Source organism: Podarcis erhardii, assembly GCF_964252035.2.
Source record: "Podarcis erhardii genome assembly, chromosome: 10".
NCBI lineage: Eukaryota > Metazoa > Chordata > Lepidosauria > Squamata > Lacertidae > Podarcis > Podarcis erhardii.
This window is the reverse complement of record NC_138500.1, coordinates 37,035,102-37,054,555: the sequence shown is the minus strand read 5'-3', so window position 1 is coordinate 37,054,555 and position 19,454 is coordinate 37,035,102. Positions and strand designations below refer to the sequence as shown.

Sequence of the window (19,454 nt, the reverse complement as noted above, 5' to 3'; positions counted from 1 at the left end):
GCTTTCGCAGGACTGTGTCTCTCCAGCCAACTCATGCCTAGTACTATAGGCGTGTCCGACAGGCGGGTGACATTGAAGCTGATGACTTCTCTATGATGTCCAATCCGCATCTCCATGGGAGGCGTCTGTTGCACAACTTGTCCTCCCAGCAATTTCCTGCCATCAACCGTGACTACGTTTAGAGGCGTTGTCGCGGGCAGAAGCGCTATGCGATGCTGCTTGACGAAATGCACCCCCACAAAGTCCGCGTTGCTCCCAGAATCGATCGTGATGGGGACTTCCAGGGTGGTTCCGTTCGGCAACTGGAGTGTTGCAGTGAGCTGCACCGTTGGCTTGGGTGGTAAAGGGTCTGTACGTTGCAAAGGCACTGGGGACTGCTCTACAGATTCGCCTGGCTGAGCCCCAGCAGCTCTGCTTCCAGCCAGGCACTGTCGTTTCCCTGAGGCTGCTCCTCTTGCATCACTTCTGCTGCCACTGTTGCTAAGGCTGCAGTGTGCTTATGGGGCCTCTGGGGGCACTCTTTCGCCATGTGTTGTGCACTGTCACAGATGTAACATTTCCTGTTCCCTCTAGGAGGCTTCGCCTTTACTGCACCAGATGCTGGGACTCTGGCTGTTGCCTGAGCCTTAGCACCACCAATTTCCATCGGTTCCTCCCCCTGCCGCGCCAGAGGCGAGGGATGTGCCTGACTGAAATCTCTGGGGAGAAAAGGAGGCGTCCTTGCCGGTGCACGCGCCTGGCGTCCCTCCTCATTGTGCCAAGGACGTTCTTCGTGCCGTACCCCTATCGCAAGAGCCCTCTGCACGACGTCCTCCAGGGTCTGAGGTCTGTCTCCCCTGGCAAGTTCGTCTTTTATGGGGCCGCTGAGACCCTCCCAGAACAAATCTCTCACTGGTTTGCAGTCCTTCTCCCAGCCTAATACAGTCAGTAAGGCGAAAAATCGCGAATGATACTGACGCACAGTGGCTCTGCCTTGCCGCAACCCGTGCATTTCCCTGCGTGCAAGATCAAGATCCACGGTTGACTGGAAACAAGCGTCCATCGCTTTAATAAATTCATCAGAATCGCGGCGGGCAGGGCCGTCTTCGCGCCACAAATTGCGCAACCAACTTCTTGCCTCCCCATGCAAATGAGACACAATAAACCCCACTTTCTCCTCTTCATCTTTAAAGTCATTACGAAGCAAATGCAGTGCATACAAGACGTCTGCTCTGAAACTTGGGTAGTGCTTTAGGTTCCCATCGAAGTGGGTGACTAGACTGCCCCCCCGCCTTCCAAGTCCAATTCCCTCTGATCTGGACCCTGGGAACCCCTCCTTGCTTGCACGCTCCCACCTTATTTGCAGGTCCTGGCAGCGCTTCTCCGCTTCATCACTCTTCTTCTGAGATGCAATGACTGCAGCGGTGAGTTCTGTAACTGCGTTGCGCAGCGTTGCTAGTTGCTCCTCCGCACTCATGGCTGCTACCGTTCGTGAGCTTTGCAAAAAAAAAATTTGCGTTCTTAGAGAGGGGACTTGCTGTCAGAGTCACCCGTGGTCCCAGCTCACAAGAGACCAAAGTCCTCTCCAGCTTATGTACAAAAGCTTTTATTGAAGAACATTATTAGCTTTACATCCGAGGTCCGTGACTCTACGTCTGTTACGCTTAGACCGCTGAAGTCCCCTCTGAGTCAGTACCGCCTCTACACCAGTTTAAGAGGCTTGTACTGGTCCACCTCTTTCTCTCTTTCCTTTTCCGCAGGGTCTTTCTGCCCCCCTGTGTTCTCTCCCTTCGGGACTCTCCAGAGGCTGAATCCTCTGCCGCCTCCTCCCCCCTCCTTCGGGCTTTGGGACCAGGCTCCTCCCCAGGACTCTCTTCATTTCCGCGCGCCTCCCATTTTGAACTTGGCGCGCGTACGTTGCTCCTGACCTTCCCTTCGACAGTTACACTGCCCTCGATACTACTTTCCTCCCCTTCCGGCAGGACGTTTTGCCCTGATCTCCTTCCCCTCTCTGCTTCCTGTTCTGCTCCTTCTGACACACTGGTCACTCCTCCCCCCTCACTCCGTTCCAGCGGAGCAGCCGGTCTCGCTCTCCAACTCCCACTGGGGGTTCCCCCTTCGTTTCCCTGCTCCTGACTGCTTCCCCCTCTAGCTCCCCTTGGCTTGACCAGAGGGGCTCCCTTTTGGGAGTCCTCCGATTCACTGGACGGACTCATGGACAATCTTGGGTCATTGTCATCCTCTTCCTCGTCACTCTGGAATCCTTCCCCCTCACTCTCTGTCTCCTCCCTCATCTGCGTCTCTCTCCCTGAACCCCTGACAGTTACGAATGGGATTTTTTTTAAAAACTAGATTCAAATATTTTAAAATGGTTTATCTTGCACCATTTACACCATTTAATTTAGCTGATTGCTACACACAAATGCTCTCATAGGACAGGGATTGAAACAATCCTTCTGGCAAAACCCCCCATGGAAATCGTACTTATCTGTCTAATCTTTTAACAAGCAGACCTACTTTTCTAACCCCAACTTTCTCAGTCATTTATTCTTAGTGAAAGGTCTTTGAAATAAACAAGGTAACTGCAAAGATGTTGACCAGGCAAAGGCTTTGACCTCACCATGATTTAGGAACATCTTTCACCAAAATTAATTATTATTTTTTAAAAAAACAGGAGGAGCAACATCTTTTTAGCTAAGACAGAGTTCAAATCTAAGGATGATTTGTGGCATCAGAAGTTCTGCATTACCTCCAAATAAAACCAATCTCTTCATTCATGCTATGAGGGAGTGCTGATCATTATGTAGCCACATGCAAGAGGGAGATATTATGAGGCTTGGTGAAATCCCAGGATTGTCCAACTGTTGGAGGGGGAGGGGAATGAAATGGAGCAGTCCACATTGGAGAACCTCTACACCCCTCCCTTTTTTGCAGATCCCTCTTGCTTTTCAGAATTCAGCTCTTTGTGTTGAGGTGCAAGTGGCTTCCAGGAAGTGAAAGTGAAGTACTTGTGCAGATCAAAGAAGGTACCAGAAATAAAAACTGTCCCTGTATATATTTGTAAGAAATAATCTCCACCATACCAGTCAGCGACACATTCTGAGGAAAAATACATACATATATAAATCTCTATTTATTTATTTTTATGCCGCTTTTCCATAGTTAAAATCATGGTCAAGGTGGCTGACAACATGAAAAAAAACACATAATTTCAGAAGTAACAGAAGTATTCATAAAGAAAACACATCAAATAGAACACAACTAAATTGATCTGAAAATAAAGAATAGAAGACGGAGAAGGAAATGGTGGTGTCAGAATAATCTGCAGCATCAAAATTAGTGGTCCAGCAAAACCACAGGCCTAGCTGAAGAAGAGGAGGAAAATGAGACAATGGCCTCATATAGTAATAATCATATTTGGACAAAGTCTAGAGAACAAATGGTGGCATCTGTGGAAGGCAGGTTTGCAGAGAAATGAGAGAGAACAGGAGGCAGCATGTCTTCTGGCATACACCAACCTCCTTAATACTTCAGCATCTCCCTTGGGCTTAAAATCCACAAGCATGGTCACCTGTACCATTGTAGGAACACGTTTCTAAACTAACATAATGGATAATTTCAACACGTTAAATACAATAGTTTGTTCCAATATTACTACTCACAAAGCTGTATACAGTACTTGACATTAGTTAAAACAAATTTGCCTTTCTAAATGGTATGATATTTTCCCCTATTTTACTATCAAGACAACACAGTGGATCCAATTCATTTCTGTACGCCTTTGAAAGAGAGAAAAGCTACTTCGGAATAGGACGCATTAAAATTCTATCTTATATCAGCAGACCATTGTCCTGTAGAGTTATCATGTTACATATTTTTCAAAAGGAAAATGCTAAGCAAAGGTCATGAAGATAATTCAGGTTTGCAGAAAGAGGCTGGAATGCATGTTAGCATGGTAAACATTTAAACATCTGCATATACAGAAACATCTATTGGTATTTAGTTGTTTAATGATTTAATAGATACACTGCTTTGCTTTGCTATATTGTATTATCTTTTTTTAAGTGACAGCTTATTTTAACAGAAATATACATAAAGTATACAAACTTTTGAGCTAAGATGATCACAGACAACACATAGTGTTCAAGGGTTTGTCCCAAAAGACTTGAAGGTTTAGATTCTTTTAAAAGCTTAACATTTTCTTCCATAATTAACAAGAACTGCCACAAATTTTGTTATTCCCACTTCTCAGACGTTAGCGAGATGACACACCTACTCATAAGGTAACATATGAGTTGTTGTTTTCTTTAAAAAACTCACCACAAACATAAAATTGTAACTTTAATTATGTGTATGAAACTATAATTGATACAATGATTCATTTTGTTCAGATACGTCAAGCAGGTTAAGTGACACCTTACCTTAAACTACCTCAAAACACTTGACTACCTTAAACAAATTGAGTCACGGAGTATATATTTATCTGTCTAGCCAGCCTATTAGTCATCAGTCATGAAAAAAACATTTGTCACTATATAAAAGGATTCAGAAACATGCGTCTGAAAACATTTGCAAGCTGTCATTTGGACCCTTGAGAATCAGAAGACACTTTGCCTACCTTTGTATTATGAAAAGCTACAACTGCCTTAATTTGTTTAGCCACATAGGATTATGGTTCTTCCTATTTTATTTTTTTTAAGTAACACTTTCTTGTTTCCTATGTTTCCTATGGGCGAACTGCTTAGAAAGTACCTGCACATTTTGTCCTATAACTTTCTTTTTAGGAGGACTAGCAAAACTAGGAGGAGCCACTTTATACAGTAGGCTACATTCCAATAAGGAAATGTCTGCAGTTTCTAGACATGCACACATTTCTCCATCTTTCAAGCAGGCAAGCAAGAGTTGTTACTATAGTTTAAGAACACACTCCACACCAGTAAAAGCATTCAAGGAGACTGCAGAGCAAGTGCGGGGACAGGAATAGCCTGGAGGGAGGGCATGGCTTAAGGAAAGCCCAAACTGCCAGACAGAGAGACCTGGAGGATTACATTCATTCCCAAGGCCTGAGGTTCCCACTCCTGCAGCAGGCAAGGGACTTGCTATTTCCTCAGACCACCACCCTTCAGCTCACGTGTTACTTTCAGGTTGTCACAGCGTTTGTTCAATACAGTGGACGCTTGGGTTGCGAACGTGATCCGTGCGGGAGGCACGTTTGCAACTCGCAGTGCCGCGTCTGCACACGCACGGGTCACAATTCAGCGCTTCTGAACATGCGCAAAGAGTGATTTAGCAGTTCTGCGCATGCGCAAGCGCAGAAACCCCGAAGTAACCCATTCCAGTACTTCCGGGTTTGGCGCAGTGCGCAACCTGAAAACGCACAACCTGAAGCGTCTGTAACCTGAGGTATGACTGTATTTCATTTGCAAATATTCCAGAATAGTATATATTTAGAAATACAGCACTGTCCTTGTCTCATAACCTCTGCCTACCTTAAGAGAAGCCTTTGAAGAAGACACTTGTCACAGCAACTTAACTTTCATTTTGTGACTAAGCATGCAAGAAGCTACATGGAATGTAGAAACTAATTCAGCTCCCAGCCTAGAGATCTTATAATCTATTTCAGAGGCACAAGGCAAGAGGGGTATACACATGGCCACACACTGAATGAATGCATGGAGGCAGTCTGGGGGACAAGTGAAGTAGCCCTGCCAACCACCACTGGCACACACACTGGCACACACCAACAAACATCTGTTTGGCATTCATCAGTAACCTACACGTACAACTATACATGTGGAGAGTGTCATGAGCCCTGCAGCATTGTCAAGCTCAGGCTTTGATTGGCAGACTCTGACACAGGAGGAGGAAGAAGAAACAGAGGAGGCAGTTGAATTGTGGGAACCTGGGTTCAAGAAGGGGCCATTTCCCACATTAGTAGCTTTGGAAGCAGGACAAGGGATGCTGGTTCTCCCCTCCAACCTTTCTGCAAGGCAGAGTGCTTCAGGGGAGGGTTCTGATCAGCTGAGGCAGGAAGCTGAGCACAAAACATCTGAGACTGTGTGGTGTAGTGGACTGTGTGGAGAGCCAGTGTGGTGTAGTGGTTAAGAGCGGTAGACTCGTAATCTGGGGAACCGGGTTTGCGTCTCCGCTCCTCCACATGCAGCTGCTGGGTGACCTTGGGCCAGTCACACTTCTCTCAGCCCCACTCACCACACAGAATGTTTGTTGTGGGGGAGGAAGGGAAAGGAGAATGTTAGCCACTTTGAGACTCCTTCGGGTAGTGATAAAGCGGGATTTCAAATCCAAACTCTTCTTCTTCTGACTGAACAACAACCTGGACAGGAGGGTCCAGCCTTGCCACCTAGAACCAGGCACTGCCTTTACAGATTGGAGCAGGTGCTTGCAATATTGATAGGGAAACTCTGTAGGAGATGCTCTTTGCTTCCATCTGGCTATGAACCTCTTTCTGTGCTCCAGAACTCCTGCACTGTGAGTCTTAAGCACTATGTCTACTGTTGGCCAAAGACATTTTGTTACCTGAGGCAAAATCCCAAAATGGCGCCTCCTCTGCCAGGGAAGAAGGGAATGAGTGAAGCTCTACAACAGGAACAAAGGAGGAATGAAGATCTACTTTGGGATTTGCTGCCCGTCTGAGGCAGTTGCCTCACCTTGCCTAGGTTGGCCCTAGCTGCCTAGCCTGCATTGTCACTTGCCTGAATAAAAACCTCCTTCCTACTTGCAAGTAACAGCTCTGTCTTCATGTTTGGGGCAGGAGTCAGGTCAGAGAGCTCATATATGCAGGAATGGGTCCTCTTCCAGGATTGCTGGAAGACTGGATAAAAGGGCAAGTATGTGTTAATAGAGAACTAGGCAGCAGTAGCAGTGTACTAAGTAAGGATGTGGGATGTGAGGATAGTAGGATGGCTCAGAAAACAGAGCACAGTAACTATGAAATAGAGGGTGTTCCAAACAGAGAGAGCAGCATGGCAGAAGGCACAGAGGTGGGAGTAGAACAGAAATATGAAAGGAAGCAGATAAGAACACAAGATGTGCCCTTCTGGATCAGGCCAAGGGCCCATACAGTCCAGCATCCTGTTTTCTGCGTGGCCAGCCACATTCCTATGGAAAGCTTGTATGCATGAAATGTATCTGAAAAATGGCAAGCTAACTGCACCCTATACTCACTGACTAAGAAAAACAAAAATACAGAAGCAGTCCATCCATAATAAAACACAGACCAACTTGTACACAAAACCTGTTGTACCTCTCTTCTTTCCAAAAGCAGTACTCACTAGACGAGGATTTGTTTTTTGGGAATATGATTTCCAGTAATATGGCCCATGGACTGCAAGAAGATCAAACCTATCCATTCTTAAGGAAATCAGCCCTGGGTGCTCACTGGAAGGACAGATCCTGAAGTTGAGGCTCCAATACTTTAGCCACCTCATGAGAAGAGAAGACTCCCTGGAAAAGACCTTGATGTTGGGAAAGATTGAGGGCACAAGGAGAAGGGGACGACAGAGGACGAGATGGTTGGACAGTGTTCTCGAAGCTACCAGCATGAGCTTGACCAAACTGCGGGAGGCAGTGGAAGACAGGAGTGCCTGGCGTGCTCTGGTCCATGGGGTCACGAAGAGTTGGAAACGACTAAACGACTAAACAACAACAACAACAATATGGCCAAGTCCTGCAGCTTGTGAAATAATAACAGAAAAAACAGTGTCTCTAAACATGCGCAGAATGCTTTTCCCCACCACAAAGAAAGCACACAGCCTGTTGCCAGACCATGATGGTTAAGAAGCAGGGTTTTACAGGGCAAATGCTAAGGGTCAAAACCACAGGATTAATTACAGTAGCAGAAATGCTGGCAAACATAGATAGCTGAAGGAAATTGGTATGATTCCCACAATGATTCAAAGAACTCTTTATCAAGTGAAAGTCTGCTTTGGAATGCTGCAGCATGAAAATACATTTCAAGCAGTTGCAACAACCTTGGTAAAGAATTCTTCAAAACCAACTTATATCTTTGTGTTTGGCAAAAGCTGTAACTCACAGGTCGGCTTGAGCCCCAGGACTACTATACCTGGAAATCAAGCACTGCTCTAGATTCAGATAGGATACTGCTACACAGGCTGGTCAAATGATACTCATGTTGAGACTGCCGTTCTTCCTTTCAGACGCTTCCTAGAATAGAACTAGGTTATTTGCGTTAGGCATCACAGATTGTGCTCTTGTTCAACAGGGCACAGAGTACACAAGTTCTCAAAGATACCATTTGTTCTTCTGTAATTTTGCAAAATGATTGCATAAGGATTCTTGTTTTTTAGCATATACTTTGCAAGTGTAAAAAAAAAAAAAAAAGTAGCCTTGTTTGTTTTCTGCGTAAAATCCAATGTGCCAAGTCACAGAATTTCAGCATCAGGAAGGAACTGAATCAGTCTGAGGAAGACTACGAAGGACAGACTTTAATGTGTGGTTTGATTAGTCTTGTCAGCCATAAAGGTTGTTTCTAACTTTAATTACAAAACTAGAGGCCAAACAAAATGTGTTGCACAATGATAAGTGTAGCTTATATTGTGACTTTGAAATTATCTTTCCCATATTTATTGAAGAGCAGAAAGCAAGCTGTGCGTTCATACTAGTGGTTATGACAACTGGTTGTTAGAGGTTATGGGAAGGTCAGTAGGAGAGCAGATTTTCATAAAATTAAGCCTTTGACTCTCAACTACATTACAAACATGGGAGCAGTTTAAAAATGCCTTAATTGTTGAAGGCAAAAGCACAAAGTAATTAGAAAAAGTTAAGGGTAATAAATGCATATGAAGCAATTCCACATCAGAAGCAAAAGCCCAACGCAGTAAAAAGAAGAGGAGGAAAAATAACAATTAAATTCAAACTTCTGCAGAACTAATTAGACAAATTATTCAGGAATATTCTGGATTCTTCTTTCTGTGAGATTGACTAGGTAATCAACCAATAGTTGTTTAAATCTAGGATATCATACCTCGGTATGAAGTTCCCTTTAAACACGGTGACTAATTCTCAATAAAACACCCAAGAGAAGGGAGCACTGTCCTAAATCACTTAGAAATGTATAGGTGAGCTCCAATGGTCCAAATTTGAACTGCAAGAAGAAACAAACAGAGCACGTCTTGGCATGTTTGCTTCAGCCAATGTATGGGTTGGCTTGTCAGCTGCTGTTCTAGCTCACTGCAGTCTAAAATAAATAGTGAGAATAAAGTTGCATTCCAACTATTTACTCCCCAGGCTATTTAATATCTACATGAATTGAACCACTGCCTGAGTTGTCCAGGGGCCAACGTGATGATAATCCAACTCTATTTCTACTTTTTAACTGAGTCAAACAAATATGTGTCAGGATTATGGAAAGAGTGACAAGATAGGGGTATTGTACAGGTGGGGAGAACTTAATCTATGTAAGAGCTGGTTCTCTGACTATGCTGGATAGAGTCACATTTTGCTTAAAATGTCAGGGCTGTAGCCCGGGATGTACTTGCCTTTGGAGTCCTAGTGACATCCATGTCAACTTGAAGCACCTCTTATCAGCTGCAAATGATACATCAGCTGCAGTAGTTCTTGAACAGGAATGACCCTCCCATAGGAGATATCCATGCTTTGGTCACATAAAGATTACTCTAATGTGTTTTACGTGGGCCTGCCTTTGATAACCACTCATAAACTTTAGTTGGGCCAAAAATGTAACAGCAAGACTTCTGATTGCATTATCTCACAATGGACTCATTAACCTAGCCTGCAAAATCTACATCAACTTCTGGAGTGTTACCAAGTGCAATTCAAATTGTTGGACTTTGTCTATATAGCCCTAAATAGCTTGGGACTAGTGTATCTGAAGATTTCTTCCTCGTGTACAATCCAGCTCATATGCTTTGGTGACATCCCCCCCCCCCCGCCAGATGACCTGATAAATAACTAAAAATGTCTTCACCACTGGGCTGGCATGCCTATGGAACCCTCTTCCCTAAGTGTTTAGGTTCCAAGCAAAGAATTACCCTACCCAGACTAGCCCTACCATTAGACAGAATGAGGCAGCTGCCTCAAGCAACTGATTTTCCGTGTGAAAAGCAAGCTCAGAAAATAGTCCTATTGGTTTAATTGGGCCAACAAACTGTAACTGGCCATCCCACAATGCCAGGGGGACTTCTGACCTAAACTGTAGTATTGAGTAACAAATCAAAGTCTAACTCCAAGAAGTGAAACTGACAGCCTCTGGAGTGCAGAGACATGGTGCCAGCTGGCATTGCATCTGAACATTTTGCACAGAGACAGCAGCAACGACAAGTGAGCAAACTGGAACTCCTTAGTTGTCTGTGTCCCACCAGGGAAATGCCAAACTGACAGAAGGACAATTACATGTCCTTCAAAGTTTTCCAGAAGAACGATCCATGGTTTCTCAACAGAAATGTTAAGAAAAAGGAAGGCATGCACAGGTTTCAATATAATGCTGCCTTCAATCCCAGTCGGTCACTCAGTCACGTAACAAACATCTCACTAGCCAAGTCAAACAGCTACTAAAATGCTTTAGAGAGGTAGGGCTGTCCACAAGCTTTAGGCCAGGGACGAGGAAGCTTTCACCCTCAAGATGTTATTAGCTTGCAACTCCCATCAGTCGCAGCCACTATGTCCAGAGATGGTTGGAGCTGTAATTAAACATCATCTGGAAGGTCATATATTTTACTGGAGGGTCACGTGTTTTATTCAGAAATAAGTCACCCTGTTTTCAATAGGCCTTACTCCCAGGTTTATGCTGATGGCATTGCATATCCTGAGTACATGGTAAGCTGAGTTAGGTTTGATAGGAATATAATTACAATGAATATTTTGGTTTTTCACAAAATTCCCATTTACCTCAATAATAATAATAATAATAATTTATACCCCACTCATCTGGCTGGGTTTCTGTTGCCACTCTGGGCAGCTTCCAGCAGGATATTAAAAACATAATAAAACATCAAACATTAAAAACTTCCCTAAACAGGGAGGTCTTCAGATGTCTTCTAAAAGTCAGATAGTTGTTTATTTCCTTGAAATCTGATGGGAGGGCATTCCACAGGGCGGGTGCCACCACTGAGAAGGCCCTCTGCCTGGTTCCCTGTAACCTCACTTCTCGCAGTGAGAGAACTGCCAGAAGGCCCTCGACGCTGGAGCTCAGTGTCTGGGTTGAACAATAGGGGTGGAGAAGCTCCTTCAGGTATACTGGGCCGAGGCAGTTCAAAATATAAAATAAAACCTTCAAAATATAAAATAAAACAGAAGATTTCTCTCCCAGTATCTTCAAATTTTCCACCCACTCTGCTCCTGCTTCCTCTTGTTTGAAACTTATTTGGAATAAACAACTTTGGAAAATCTGGGAGAAGAAGCAGTAAATCAGACCAGTGAGGCTGATGCATTATTCAGAATTTGACAGCAGATAATCCCATCACTGAGCTTCTGACTGCTTTAAGTAAACCAGTTTTCTGTTCTCTGTATCTGTGAAGAAAAGATTCAAAACAGAAAACCAGTATACTTAAATGATACACTAACCCAAGGTTTTTAGTCCAGATTGCTGTATGCGGTTGAAACAGCCCTTACATGGGGGGGAACATAAATGTGCCCGATGGAGTATGTGGCTTAGAATCAATATCATTTTGTCATATTCGTTATAAAGCATAATGAAAAGCAATGGCATTACTGAAACTTCATAGGAGCCCGGAGCTCTGGAGCCCTGAATGATTCAACAAAGTGGCTTTCAGAAGAAAAATGAACCTGGCTGGCTGTTTCAGAGGGAAAACCTCCAGAGTAATATGGTGTAATTTAAAATATGTAAAAACTTCAGTGACTCCCAAGTTGCTCACACAACTATTTAAACATGATCCTCTAGGAAGAGCAGTCCCCTATTAACTCATACTCTACTTCTAGAATGTTACCGTCAGCTTTGAAAGACATATACCGGTACTTTACAAATCACAGCAGATCTCTGCCAGAATATAAACAGAACCATCTTAGAGCGGTATCTCTGCATTTCAATTTGATAAGAATGTCACTGTAATTTGGACCCGTTACTCATTCAGTTCTCTAACAAAGAGTAACAAATAATAAATAATAATAAAGACTAACGAATTTATTATTGCATACAGTGGCGTAGTGGGGGTGAGGTGGGAGGGCCATGATACCTGCCACAAATTTATGAGGGGGTGCAACCAGGCACCCCCCCACAACAGGCTGCCTCATTGAGGCCGGAGCTGCAGGGAGGCAAACCACACCCGGCTGGGCCTTCAAGGCTGGGGTTGCGCCTCTTCATGCCTGGCAAAGGGACACCCATATGCGCCCTGACCCTTGGCCAGCAGAGAGAGAAGGAGGGGGAGAGTGCTGCAGTTGCCCACCAAGAAGGGAGGGAGGAAGAGGAAGGCAGGAAAGCACTGCCGGAGCCAGGTGCATTGCCTAGATGCCTTGCTACAAGGACAGGAGGGTGACACAGCGGTGCTCCTGGCTTTGCATTTCTCTGCCTTATCTATGTTTCCAGGTCGGGGCTAGTTTGCAAGGACAGACTCCCTTGATTGGATGCTGGCCAGCGAAGGAAATGACCACGGCCTAGTCCACCAGAGGGGCACATCCCACCCCACCCTGGGCGCGGGCAACCCATGCTATGCCCGTCATTGCATAAGCTACAGATAGGTAGCTGTGTTGGTCTGCCATAGTCAAAACAAAACAAATTCCTTCCAGTAGCACCTTAAAGACCAACTAAGTCAGTTCTTGGTATGAGCTTTCGTGTGCATGCACACGTCTTCAGATACACAGTGTATCTGAAGAAGTGTGCATGCACACGAAAGCTCATACCAAGAACTGACTTAGTTGGTCTTTAAGGTGCTACTGGAAGGAATTTGTTTTGTATTGCATAAGCTGTCATGGATCACAGTCCACTGCATCAGATGCATAAAGCAATACTTATATTTATAACAGCGGTTTCCCCACAAAATACCACCTGCGGGGGGGGGGGGGGAGGATGAGTTTTCAGGGAGGAGACTGTAAACAAGGAGATCAGAGGGAAAGCTGCTTTTAAAAAGAACATATACTGTACGTTTTCATTGTTTTATAATTGTAAGGGTTGTATTATATTGTTGTGACCCATTTTGGACCTTATAGTAAAAACTGGGTAAGAAATCTTAAAAATAAATAAATGGATCAGGATTTTTTTTCAATAAGGAGACAACTCAAAAGAGTGGGCTGTTGTTGAAGTTATCACCCGAACTTCATCTGGTTTTTATCTGTCTTCAGTTCGATGGACTTCATGAGTTTGAGACACCAAGAATCACCCATCAAAACACACAAAAATATTTTGGGTCCCCACCACTTACCACCCTGCCCTCTGCCAGTAGTCATACTAAATTTCAATCCATAAAGTGAACAAAAAGTTCACTGTTTCCTGTACTGTCTTGTAGAGAAATAGCACTTGAGTTAAGCACAGATTTGTACAATGATGACAGTGTGCTAAAAATCAAACCCACAGCAAATGACCTTATTTATTTTAAAATGTTTAATCATGCAGAAACAATCTGAAGCACACCCTCTGTTTAGCAATGTCCCTTAATGTTTAGCAATGTCCCTTAATGTGACGAGGGGAGCAGAAAGAGAGCCTAACATTCTGTTCAGGAAGATTACTTCCTTTCCTACACAGATAAATAATCCAACTGCTTCAAGCTGTGAAGTTTGTTTCTTTTAAAGTACTAAACATCTCATCCTAGAATAGGAGAAGCAGACTTCTCATCTCCAGAGCCAAAACCAGGAAGGCCAAATTATAATGGAAATAATCAAGACTCACTTCCTTTGTTTTTTACTAGACTGATATTACTTTACTTACTCATAGCTGACTGGCTAAAATGTGTGCAAAGTAGGCAATTCTTTGAACTACTGTAGTCATTTAGGAAGCAAACTTGGTACAGAACAGTCATCTAGGTTTATCAACACTGCATACAACACTTATCCAATCTCCCAACTAAGAACAGCTGCCCATGTGACATTTTAATATTAAGATATCATTTTGGGGTAAGAAAAAGCATGTGCAATGCATGCAATCATATGCAAAAAGCCTGGCCATTTTATACATTTTATACATACATTGAGAAGTCATAGTGGATAACCGCTCCCCACCATGTAGTTACTCAGGTGTTCATGGTGAGTTCCAGCACCTCTTTTTCTAGAAAAAATGGCACTGGAAATACTCCTATATTTGTCCAATTGTTCCTATACAGGGGTAGGGGATATTTCTGGTCGGGGACATGTTGTGCTCCTTCTGGAGTAGTTCATCCACATTTGGTCCCCTCCATGCACTCAGCTCTTACTTCTGGCTCCTAGAAGCTGACAGCAGTCACACCCTGGGAAATCGATTTGACTGGCTGGCTAAACCAGGTGAGGGTAGCCAATGGGTCTTAAACTCTTGGTAAGTCAGGTGAGTCTCCTGCATGCGAAGACAGGCTCTGGCATATTGAGCAGACAAGGCCAACAGTGGGTTCAATGGTCAAGAAGATGGTTTCTGTGTGTGCTGTTGAGGGAAATGAGGGGGAGATGGGCCTTGTTGACCAGGGAAGATAGTCCATCTAAGAGAAGGAAAACACTGGTCCTAAACCTCCACAATGCTCCTTCATGAGAAAGGCTTTGGGAATAAACCCCGAGGAACAATCCATACTCATTGCCTCATGGGACGTCATGGAAAGAAGATATGGTTAAACAGTAAACAAGGGGTTCTCAAGCTTATTTTTCTGGGCCACACTTTCTGAATATAAATTTGCTCACACCACGCCAATTTTTCAATTGCTAAGAAATACACTGGAAAACAAAAAGAACTCCTGGCAGTGTTTGATTTACTACACAGAACACAACTACTTTAGCCTATGATCACAGGACATCCAGAAAGTATTAAAAAATGCAGCTATGAAAGAGTATGAATCATTCCCAAAATATAATTATAGACGAGTCTCTTACATATGTATCTTAAGCATGTACACAAACTCAATGTGAGGTCTGCGCTTGCTTTTGCCGGGTAATCTCATTTATATTTGAGACAAGCAAACTCTAATCTCCTCATCAACATAAAGAAGCCTTTCTCTTTTCTGACCTTTTACATTTGTCAGAGTTGAAAACCCCTCTTCACAACAATATGTGAAGAACTGTAGAATCTCCCCGCCACACTTGGCATCCTCTCCTGTCATATCAGTGTGGCAGTCGACACCCTTTCAGAACCAATGAAGCAAACCCTACACAAATCCAGAGCGGAGTCCTGATGGCGGGTGGAGTCTTGTACACATCCTTCTGGCAGCTCCTGCAGCCAAGCCGGTGCCAAATATATTGCTTTCCTTTCCTTTGGACCACATCAACAAGGCTGAGAGGTGAGCTGTTTTGTCTGGGCAGCCCAGGACCTCCACACTCACTGCCCTGGCTTGTGCCCTGGATAGTTCACTTTGGTGCTGTTAACACAGCAAAAACAACACGGGAGGCAGCAGTTATGATTTATAAGCTCAGCCTGATTGTTGTAAGATAGAAGTGCTATGGGTTGCCTTAATTGGTAGGAGTAATCATCATGTCTCACTGGTCAGCTAACACCCGCCTTAAGCTGGGCAGCTCCTGGTCCATAAAGTACTGACCCAGCACTGTCAGCCTACTTCAATGGGAGCTTTGAGGTTAGAGCATCATTCAACAAGCCAACCAGGCACTCTCCTGCATAAATCTGTACAGCCACAGCAGGCGCTGTAACTCTCCAATGGTTTTATTTCACCCCGAAGGTACACTTTCCCATTGTCTTCTAAGACAGATGCCAATGAATAGTTCCTATACAGGGCCAAACCAAGAGCAAAATTTTGTTTCAGTGGTCATATCTGGCAGCTCCTGGCATCAGTTGCAGGTGGGTGCAGTCAGTGGGGTTAAGATGTTGACAACAGTCCTGTTTAAAGGGCCCTGGACCCAACCAATGGAACACAAATGTTACAAAGAGAGGAAAATCACATGGGGTTAGAGGATGAAGCGGGCAAGGTGGCAATGACAAGGAGGTGGAGCTGTGAAAGTGGCACAGAAACCTTCCCACACACTGTGTATTGAGAACTTGGGAGGAATGACTTAACACCTCTGCCTAGACAGAATTCAGGATAAGAGGCATGGGGCAATCTTAAAGTGCCTGGGGAGAGGGAAGACCTATGCCATACGCCACCCCTGTTTAGACACTCCAATAATAAACACCTGACTTGCTTTTCACTCTTTAGATTTTTGCATGTGGTCTTCTCATTTACTTAACTTTATTCAAGCTCCATCTTCACAATTTTGGCCTTGTACAAATGTCAACACATTTTACCACTTAAACAGAAAGCAACATAGACTTGGTTTAAAATGAAGGTATTGTAAAGATCTTTCTTCTAAAACCAAAACCCAGATCTTATAATAATTTCAATGTGACACTCCAGTTATGAAATAATAATTGTACAGAATGGATCATACCGCTATCCAAAGTTGCTGGTTCCTGCCCCACACTCCAAACAGCACAATTACTGCTGAGCAGAAGCTGGCTGCAGTAAAATCTTTGGCACTGGCAGATACTGCCTGTGATGTCAGTGGGATCTTCCAACTTTACTTTGAAACCAGCCCTACCGTGCTCTACTTTTTATTAGATCATCAACACTGGCCAAAATGGGAGAGTTAACCCTTTCCCCTGTGCCATTTCCCTGATCTATTATTATCTAAGATACTATTAGCCCAGATTTCACCCAGGTGAGACTAATAACTCCACAACAACAATTTAGATCACACAAAAACTCTCGTGGGTGTAACCCTCCATCCTCAGTCCTCTGCCCTGATCGCATCTGAGCAGGTCCTGGCAGCTTTAAGCTGTGCACACATTACCATTTACTCTGGCTCCTGTGCGCTCCCACCACTGGTGTTTGAAGCTGCGTACACATGACATTAGCTATAATCCCTATCTAGAGTTCCTCGAAAAATACTGCTATTTGATGTTTTCCCCACCCAACCGCTTAAACCAGCTTCCATTCAATTTGAAAGCATAAGCCACATTCACTCTGCAGTTATATGGAAGTGTGTAAATTTGAGACAGCTATTGCACATGCGCAGACGACAGCATATGCACAGATGACAGCCCCATGAATGGGTTGCTGGGTGGGTTGCATGAGTCAGAAAACCAAAAAGGCAATGTGCATCAGGTGAAGACATCCCAGCCCCCTCCCTCTCTGGTGTGTACAGAACCATGGAAATGCAACAGGCAGACACCTCAACCTCAATGCATTTTAAACCGCTAATGTGTACCTAGCCATAAGGTCAAAAGAGCGAATGTTGAGTGCTCAGAACCACAGACCCAAAGGAGGGCCTAGGTGAGTAGTTTGATGCAGGGATACAAAAAGGCTGTAAAAGTGCCAGAATGCTCTAGTGCTTTATTAATTAAGAGTGCAAACTTTACAAGACGGCATGCAGAACATCGCTGCCTTTACACATATGGGACAGACACTGCAACAATGAGAGGTTGCCATGACTTGTCTGCACTCAAGCAAATGTATACATCCTTTATGCAAAAAGCAGCATATGTCAGTTTGCCCAGAATCTCCCATCACTCCTGGGATAGGTGGCAGCTATCCAAAGCTTCTCCCCTCTCTGGGTCTAGAACCCATCATCCCAAGGTCCACAGATAAGCATAGCATCAAAGCAAGCCAATTAGCATATATCAAAGCAAGTGAATACTGGATAAACATATGTATAAGCTCATTCTTGCCACAACTACCAATTAGTTTGGGGGTTATCCTGTCTACGAAGATGGGATTTGTAGGCCTTCCAGAACATTTCATATTTGGTTCAGCATATCAAACTCCTGGTTCCTGACTGTTCTGACTGCCCTGAGTTCCAAGGGCACTGCCCACCTGTTTCAACACAGCAAACAGCCACATACTGGCTGAGTTCAGAGTGCCAAACACTTGGTTCCAAACGTCTGCTAACCTACATTCAAATAGTTAGGGAGTGGTTAATCCTAGCTTGTAATAATCAGAGCGTCTTTGCCTGTGCAAAATGCCTGCATGGAATGTCTTCAGAGAAAGGGGGAAAGCCCTTCAGAGACTCTCGTCCTATTAAATTTTAGCAGCTCTCCCAACCCAGGCGCCCACAATGTCCCAAGTCCGGATAACTGTTACTAAACAACAGAGGCGCAAATGCAAGCGGGGGCCGGATGCTCAGTCACCAGCGACTGCTCCTCTGGGCAGCAAGGCAAGTTGAAACCTGACATTTGACACATCGCGAAGGCACGCTGCTGAACTGGAGCCTGTTTTGGGGACATGACACCTGCCTCCGACAACACCCAGAGGCGACGAAAGGCGCGTCCCCAGAGGGAAACCTGGAGCGAGCTTAAGCCCTGAACCATCCCAAAGACTGCAGGGGCGACAGGGACGCCGGCGGGTATCCTGAATCAAACTAAACAGCAACGAGGTTTTGCAGCGCCGAGGTTTTGCAGTGCCGATGAGAAAAGCAGCGCCGGGCGACGGAGCCCTGCAAGAGGAGGGAATCGAGGGGGCAGAAAGATTACCCGGGTCTTGAAGCGCCGGTGCCTCTCCGGGTCCGAGTAGGTCCTGTCCACCGCCAGGGCGGTGTCGCTGCCAGGCATGGTGGCCACGTTCTTCCCTGCGCCCTTCCACACCCAGCCAGAGTCCCAAACCTCCGTAGCCGAGCAGCGGGGTCGTCGGAGTCCCTCTGCCTGGCCAGGCGCAGCACTAGGCTGCCTGGCTTTCGCCGCCTCCTGGGCGTGTGTGCGAGAGGGGGCGGGCGGCTGAAGCGGTGCGTTTGGACGAGGCACGCCCCCCAGAGGCTCCGCGAGCTCGACTGACGCCCTCCAGCCTTCCGCCGTCTCGCGGCGCGCCTTCCTGAAAAGCGCTCAGGAGGAAACGAGCGGCGTCTACGCCAAAGAAACATCGCCGGAGACAGAAGCGCCCTGCCTCGGAAGGCGAAAGGCAGGGGGCCGCTTGGGCGCCGTGGGCTAAACCGAAACCCCCACCCCCAACCGCGCCGCCCCACTGGGCTCGAAGCACAGGTTGCTGCTCCACTCCCACCCGCACATCCCAAGAGACCACCAGTAAAAAAAAAAAAAATTAAAGAGCCACTGGGGCTGGGGGCGCTTGGAAATGCGTGGAACCTCTTAGTTTGGCAATCAAGCCAAAGGAAACGTACGTACGCACGCGCGCACACACACACAAAACAACAGGAAATCTAACGCTTTGCTAGCGAAAGTTATCAGTAAAGCAAAGTTCTGTAATGGAAACGCGGGACTCTTCAGGATCCAGATGGGAAAACTCCTTTCCTTGATACCATATACGAATATGAATCGGTAATCAAATGTGATTTGAGCAGGGCTGCGTGAAAAGTGTGAGTGGAAACTGTCCAGTTAATTCATTGGGGGGGGGCACAAGTCCAGCTGTCCTGTTTTT

The 19,454-nt window shown here is 45.1% G+C and overlaps 1 protein-coding gene across 3 annotated transcripts in view; it reads right to left on the bottom strand.

The window, feature by feature from the left end:
- The window catches only part of TMCC3 (transmembrane and coiled-coil domain family 3), a 99,841-nt gene that overhangs the window by 25,287 nt on the left and 55,100 nt on the right, over positions 1 to 19,454 (bottom strand). Inside the window, exon 1 of one of the 3 annotated variants that reach the window (XM_081878281.1) lies at positions 18,560 to 18,761. The exons of the other annotated variants lie outside the window; for them this stretch is intronic. Within the exon in view, the coding sequence (XP_081734407.1) occupies positions 18,560 to 18,637 (78 nt within the window). The 5' untranslated portion in view covers positions 18,638 to 18,761. Of the gene's footprint in view, positions 1 to 18,559; positions 18,762 to 19,454 lie in introns of those variants that run through there. 3 annotated transcript variants of the gene reach the window in all.